The following is a 7,500-nucleotide window of genomic DNA, read 5'->3' as shown; positions in this document are numbered from 1 at the left end:
GTGCAGGCGCGTAGGCGAGTCTGGCGCCCATCACCTCTCCCTCTGTAACAGGTCTCGTTAAATGCGCCACCATCGCCGCCTGCCCCGCCGCCGCCGCCACGTGCAAGGGCGTGTTCCCGCGTCTGTCACGTTCCACAGGGGAGGCGCCGCAGATTAAAAGGTGCCGCGCCGCCCCTGTGTCCCCTGCGGCTACGGCCAGGTGTAGGGCGGTCTATGGGAAGAGAGAGAGGGAGGTGAGAGGGATTGGAATGGGCTGGGTTTGGTTGGATGCGGAGGAAGAAGAGGAGTACAGAAGGAGGAGGAAGAGGAGAAGGAGGAGGAGGAGGAGGAGAGGAACTTTGCAGGAGGATAAGAGAAGGAGGAGGGAGAGGAACGTTATAGGAAGAAAGGAGGAGGAGGAGGAGGAGGAGGAGGGAGGAAGTTAGGTTAGGGTGGGTTTGGTTACGTTTGGTTTGGGATGACGAGGAGGAGGAGGAGGGGAGATGTGTGTAGAAAGTGTGGCTTGAACACACACACACACACACACACACACACACACACACACACACACACACACACACACACACACACACACACTCGCGCGTACAAGGAACTTTCAAATCTCCTCCTCCTCCTCTTCAACACATCACACATTGAGGAAGGTAAGGGATGGAAGATTGAGTGGAGGAGGAGGAGGAGCAGGAGGAGGAGGGGAACGACTAATATGAAGAAAAATCTGCCTCATTGCCTCTCTCTCTCTCTCTCTCTCTCTCTCTCTCTCTCTCTCTCTCTCTCTCTCTCTCTCTCTCTCTCTCTCTCTCTAAGCCTGCCAATGTCTACTCCTCTCGCCTTCCTGGAGAGAGAGAGAGAGAGAGAGAGAGAGAGAGAGAGAGAGAGAGAGAGAGAGAGAGAGAGAGAGAGAGAGAGAGAGAGAGAGAGAGAGACTTCCTGGAGGGAGGAGGATAATGTCCTTACTTTCTCTTCCTCCTCCTCCTCCTCCTCTTCCTCCTCCTCCTCCTCCTCCTCTTCTTTTTCTTCTTTTTTCTTCTGTTCTATCTTTTCTATCTTTCTTTTTCATATATATTATGTCATTTTGTGATTCATCATCATCATCATCATCATCATCATCATCATCATCATCATCATCATCATCATCATCATCATCGTCTTCTTCTTATTCTTAGTATTATTATTATTTCTCTTCACCCCTCCTTTGTTGTTTTATGTCTCTGTCTCTCCTTTCCTCCATCTTTGTCACATTTAGGAGGAGGAGGAGGAAGAGGAGAAGGAGGAGGCGGAAGTCTGGAGGTCAGGGAGCAGGGAGAGGTGAGAGGTCAGGAGGAGGAGGGGAGTAGGAGGACGAGGAGAAGAAGAAGAGGAGGAAGAGGAGAGGTAGGCAGTAGAACAGGTTTCTCTGTAATTGGAGGTGGAGGAGGAGGAGGAGGAGGAGGAGGAGGAGGAGGAGGAGGAGGAGGAGGAGGAGGAGGAGGAGGAGGAGAAGGAGGAGGAGGAGGAGGAGGAAGGCAATGAATGGATAGGTGCGGTAAGCTTCCCTCCTCCTCCTCCTCCTCCTCCTACTCCGTCATCTCCTCTTCCGGTGTCTGTGTGTCTGTTTGTCTTATCTTACGCAACAAAAGGATCTCTCTCTCTCTCTCTCTCTCTCTCTCTCTCTCTCTCTCTCTCTCTCTCTCTGCTATGATAAAGAAGAAAATGAGAAAAAGGTAGAGAATATCAAAACACACACAGTCTCTCTCTCTCTCTCTCTCTCTCTCTCTCTCTCTCTCTCTCTCTCTCTCTCTCTCTCTCTCTCTCTCTCTTACCTTGCCCTGGTGATTGGCGAGGTCCAGAAGCGCCTGATGTGGGAGGAGTCTGGTGATATGGTACACCACCTCGATGAACCCGCGCATCACCGCCACGTGAAGCTGGCTGTGCACGGGAGGGAGACAGAGAGAGGCTGTGAGTTTGGTTCGTTTAAGTTTGGGTGGGCTGGGGTTGGTGTGGCTTGGGTAGGGTGGGCTGGGGTTGGTGTGGCTTGGGTAGGGTGGGCTGGGGTTAGTGTGGCTTGGGCAGGGTGGGCTGGGGGAGTAGGGTGTGGCTTGGGCAGGGTAGGATTGGTTTGGTTAGGTTGGGATAGGAGAGGGTTTGGCTTGGTTAGGTTAGGAGGAGAGGGAAAACGCACCTTATATTAACTCAGATTAGGTTAGAATAGGACACATAAGAACATAAGAAAAGTGTAGGCACAAGAAAGAGTGACCGTATGAGACATGTCTATTCCCACATTCCATCACCACCCACAAATTTGTGTAGTTTTTCAAAGCTTCGTAATGACTCACCACTGACAACTTAATTACAGAGTTTATACCATTCATCTACCACTCTATCTGAGAACCATTTCCTCCTTATCTCCGTCAAATCAAACGTTATCAAGCTTGAACCCATTATTTCTTGTCGACCCTGATTACTGACCCCGAGAATTTTGCTTACGTCACTGTCGTTATGATGTCAGCAGGGCAGGGAAGCCTTGCTTTGCTTACGTTAGATTTACTTTGGTTTGGCATGACTTCTTAAGAATATATATATACCTCTCATCTACTACTATTACTACTACTACTACTACTACTACTACTACTACTACTACTACTAATAATAATAATAATAATAATAATAATAATAATAATGATAATAATGCTGCTGCTGCTGTTGCTGCTGTTTAAGAATGAATAATAAATGTCAACAAAACTATATGCTAGGAGAGAGAGAGAGAGAGAGAGAGAGAGAGAGAGAGAGAGAGAGAGAGAGAGAGAGAGAGAGAGAGAGAGAGAGAGAGAGAGAGAGAATGTGATAAAAGAAAAACAATAAATGTATAAACAACCTAATAATGATAATAATAATAATAATAATAATAATAATAATAATAATAATAATAATAATAATAATAATAATAATAATAATAATAATCTTTTGGGGAATTACAAGAATGTGCATCCGGGAGAGGAGGAGGAGGAGGAGGAGGAGGAGGAGGAAGAAGAGGAGGAGGAGAAGGAGAAGGAATGGAAGGGAGATGAGGGAGGAGGAAAGACAGGTAAACAAGGTCACGTGATCTCCTCCTCCTACTCCTCCCCCTCCTCCTTCTCCTCCCCCTCTTCCTCATCCTCCTCCTCTTTCTCATCCTCCTCCTCTTCCTCCTGATTTGCGTATATTGATGAACGTGATGTGTGTGTGTGTGTGTGTGTGTGTGTGTGTGTGTGTGTGTGTGTGTGTGTGTGTGTGTGTGTGTGTGTGTGTGTCATGTTGCTATGCATTCTGTGTACGTTTTTCATGTGTACGTGTTATGTATGTGTACCTTCCCCTCCTCCCCTACCTATATGTGCGTCCGGGTGTGTGTGTGTGTGTGTGTGTGTGTGTGTGTGTGTGTGTGTGTGTGTGTGTGTGTGTGTGTGTGTGTGTGTACGCTGACCCGGATGTGACCTGTTCGCTGGAGATACAAGGTCATCCCCTCCACCTCCTCCTCCTCCTCCTCCTCCTCCTCCTCCTCCTCCTCCTCCTCCTCCTCCTCCTGCTCCTCCTTCCTCTCCTCCTCCTCTTCCTTCCCATATATTCGTCCTTCACTTCTCTTTCGCTCCCTCCCTCTCATTCATTCTCTCTCTCTCTCTCTCTCTCTCTCTCTCTCTCTCTCTCTCTCTCTCTCTCTCTCTCTCTCTCTCTCTAGGAAACGGAAGTCGAGAAATAAAAAAGAAGACGAAGAGGAAAACTAGGATAAGAGGAATACAAAGGAATACAAAGGAAAGCCAAACAGCAACAAACCTTTTGGTCCTTGCAAGGCTGTTTGGTAACTACTTCTAACTAGCTACAGTGAAGAGAGACAGGACAGCATAGCAGAAGGCTCCTCAGGAGGAGGAGGAGGAGGAGGAGGAGGAGGAGGAGGAGGAGGAGGAGGAGGAGGAGGAGGAAGGGGAGGAGGCATTTAGTTATATTATAGAAACCTATCTCTCCTCCTCCTCCTCCTCATTTCCATCTTCCACAGCGACACACACACACACACACACACACACACACACAGGTACAAATCAATAGAAATTCCAGGTTGAGACACGTAGAGATGACTGTACACTCCCTCTCTCTCTCTCTCTCTCTCTCTCTCTCTCTCTCTCTCTCTCTCTCTCTCTCTCTCTCTCTCTCTCTCTCTCTCTCTCTCCCTATCCCAAATTACTTCCGGGTTTCCCTGAGTCAACCTTCCTTCATTCCCTTGTTTACTTCCTTCATTTCTTCATTCTTTCATTCTTTTCTTCCCTCCTTCAATCCTTCATTCGTTTTTTCCTTGTTTAATTCCTTCCTTCCTTCCTTCAATCAATTCCTTCCTACCTCTCTTCTTTCATTCCTTCTTTCCCTCTCTTATTCGTTTTTTTAATGTCCTTCATTCCTTTCAACCCTTCTTTCTTTCATTCATTCCTTCAATCGATTCCTTCCCTGTTTGCTTCCTTCCACGAAACAAGGAAATGTTTATAAGCGTCAACAAAACAGTGACACTCTCTCTCTCTCTCTCTCTCTCTCTCTCTCTCTCTCTCTCTCTCTCTCTCTCTCTCTCTCTCTCTCTCTCTCTCTCTAATTAGGATTTTACGTTCTCTTTGCGTCACGTTGTGAAATTAGATCTAGCTTTAAGTGTGCTCTCTCTCTCTCTCTCTCTCTCTCTCTCTCTCTCTCTCTCTCTCTCTCTCTCTCTCTCTCTCTCTCATTCTACCTATTTATCTCTCACTCCTTGTTTTGAAGCTATTTTTTTACGATTACAAAGGTATTAACCTCCCCCCCCTCTCTCTCTCACTACCTATTTATCACTTGTTTTCAACTTATTTTTTTACGATTACAAAGGTATTTTCTCTCTCTCTCTCTCTCTCTCTCTCTCTCTCTCTCTCTCTCTCTCTCTCTCTCTCTCTCTCTCTCTCTCTCTCGCAATCTGAGCAAGAAAGAAGGGTTTTTCCTTTGGAAAGACGTAAGTGGATTAGCTCATATTCTCTCTCTCTCATTCTCTCTCTCTCTCTCTCTCTCTCTCTCTCTCTCTCTCTCTCTCTCTCTCTCTCTCTCTCTCTCTCTCTCTCTCTCTCGAGTAGATTGCATCTTTCGAAATATTAAGTGAAGTAGCATATGCAATCAGCCCCCCTCCTCCCCTCCCCCTCTCTCTCTCTCTCTCTCTCTCTCTCTCTCTCTCTCTCTCTCTCTCTCTCTCTCTCTCTCTTGAAATACATTTTTTTGCAGTTCCTGCAATTGGGATTTTCCTTTCTGCCTTCAGACTGTCTGTCTGAGTCTCTCTCTCTCTCTCTCTCTCTCTCTCTCTCTCTCTCTCTCTCTCTCTCTCTCTCTCTCTCTCTCTCTCTCTCTCTCTCTCTCTTTCTTTGTGTGTGTGTGTGTGTGTGTGTGTGTGATGACATTTGTGTTGGGAATTTTGGTCGGGTTTTCACGATCATTTTTCCTGTTGAGTTTTTTTTTTTGTTCTTTTTCTTTCGAGATTTCTTAGTAAATGTATTAGTCATCATTATTATTATTATCATTATTATTATTATTATTATTATTATTATTATTATCATTATTATTTTATTATCGTGATTTCTGTTATTCTACTGACTTTTTTTAAACTAATGTGCTACTACTACTACTACTAATACTACTACTACTACTACTACTACTACTTCTAGAACTATTTTACTGCCACCACCACCACCAATACCACCACCATCTTCACTACTACGTACTACTACTACAGTAACAGCAACAACAACAACTACTACTACTACTACTACTACTACTACTACTACTACTACTACTACTATTACTACTACTGCTACTACTACTATTGTTAATGCTGTTGGGGAAATTGGGGAGTGATGAACGTAAGTGGTCGGGAACCCCTGTTGCTGACCTTCTTAGTGAGAGAGAGAGAGAGAGAGAGAGAGAGAGAGAGAGAGAGAGAGAGAGAGAGAGAGAGAGAGAAATTTCCCATTGCGATCTGGACTCTCCCAGTTACTGTAATGGTAATAAGTAGTAGTAGTAGTAGTAGTAGTAGTAGTAGTAGTAGTAGTAGTAGTAGTAGTAGTAGTAGTAGTATTTTTTTATGTAGGAGGGCCACTCACTCCTAGTAGAGGTTGTAACAGTTTATTTCATTATTCTTACTTTATTACTATTGTCATTATTATTTTATTTCTATTATTATTATTATTATTATTATTATTATTATTATTATTATTATTATTATTATTATCATTATTATTATTATTATTATAGGTACATTTTTTTATGTAATCTTTCATACGTATTATTCTCTCTCTCTCTCTCTCTCTCTCTCTCTCTCTCTCTCTCTCTCTCTCTCTCTCTCTAATAATAATAATAATAATAATAATAGTAATAATAATAATATAATAATAGTTATTTTCATTCATTTCTTTTCGTTGCTATACTTTTTTTACTCTATTTCCTCCTCCTCCTCCCCCCTCCTCCTCCTCGTCCTTTTCCATTTTTCCAGTCTGCATGACCAAGAATTTCCTCTCCCTGCATGACAACACACACACACACACACACACACACACACACACACACACACACACACACACACACACACACATATAGTATCTTCATCACGTATAGAGAACAAAACATGTGTGTGTGTGTGTGTGTGTGTGTGTGTGTGTGTGTGTGTGTGTGTGTGTGTGTGTGTGTGTGCGCGCGCGCGGTGCCATACTGTCTCTGAGGTGCCTTCGTCCTTGACTGTTTAACTGGCCACGCCCCGCTAGGAACAGAGGGCCAGACAGTGCCACAGAGGGCCATTAGTCTCACAGAGAGACAGACAATGCCAAAGAATGTAAGTGCCACAGAAACACATAAAAGCCTTACACTCTCGCACTCTACCAAAATGAGTGCCAAAGTCTCCGTCAGTGACACAGAGAGCCATGAGGGCCATATAAAGGGCCACGAGTGCCAAAGAAACACGTATGGAACCATGAAATTTGACCATAATGTACAAGAACCACAAGCTGAGAGTGAGTGCCAAATAGTGCCTAAGAAAGGGACAAATAGTGCCACAGGAATGGCCATGAGTGCCACAGAATCATGTGGAAAACCCTGAAATTTTAATACAATGACCAACAATCTCAAACTGAGGACTGAAGAGTGCCAAACTGAGGGACAAACAGTGCCAGTCAGGCAAACAGGGCCACAGATGGAATTTAGAGACGTATATGACCTTATGCCATTATCACAAGGAACAAGACCCCCTAACTCAGTGCCTAACAGTGCCAAACGAAGGGACATGAGTCCCAAACAGTCAAACAGGGCCTAGCATATCACCACAAGGAAGGAAAAGCACAGACTGAGTGCCAAATAGTGCCGGGCAGAAGCAGAGAGTGCCTTACGTGTCTCCATCCTCGTCTCTCTTGAAGATCTCCTGCAGCAGCGCCATCTGCTCCTCGCTCAGGCCGAGGCGCGACCTTCGCGGGGGCGGCGTCACTGTTCTCCTTTGGGGCGCGTCCTCCCCTT

General features: G+C 45.0%; 1 protein-coding gene across 1 annotated transcript in view; it reads right to left on the bottom strand.

Annotated features, from left to right (window-relative positions):
* LOC135094511 (NF-kappa-B inhibitor cactus-like) overlaps positions 1–7,500 on the bottom strand; it is a 20,210-nt gene that overhangs the window by 12,110 nt on the left and 600 nt on the right. The window contains exons 1-3 of the mRNA XM_063994669.1: positions 7,377–7,500; positions 1,800–1,905; positions 1–211 (exon numbers count right to left, since the gene is read on the bottom strand). The exon at positions 1–211 is cut by the window's left edge and continues 42 nt beyond it; the exon at positions 7,377–7,500 is cut by the window's right edge and continues 600 nt beyond it. Of these exons, the coding sequence (XP_063850739.1) occupies positions 1–211; positions 1,800–1,905; positions 7,377–7,500 (441 nt within the window). The remainder of the gene's footprint in view (positions 212–1,799; positions 1,906–7,376) is intronic.

This window comes from Scylla paramamosain, chromosome 45 (assembly GCF_035594125.1).
Source record: "Scylla paramamosain isolate STU-SP2022 chromosome 45, ASM3559412v1, whole genome shotgun sequence".
Lineage (NCBI taxonomy): Eukaryota > Metazoa > Arthropoda > Malacostraca > Decapoda > Portunidae > Scylla > Scylla paramamosain.
The sequence above is the reverse complement of the archived record's forward strand: the minus strand, read 5'-3'. Positions and strand labels throughout refer to the sequence as shown.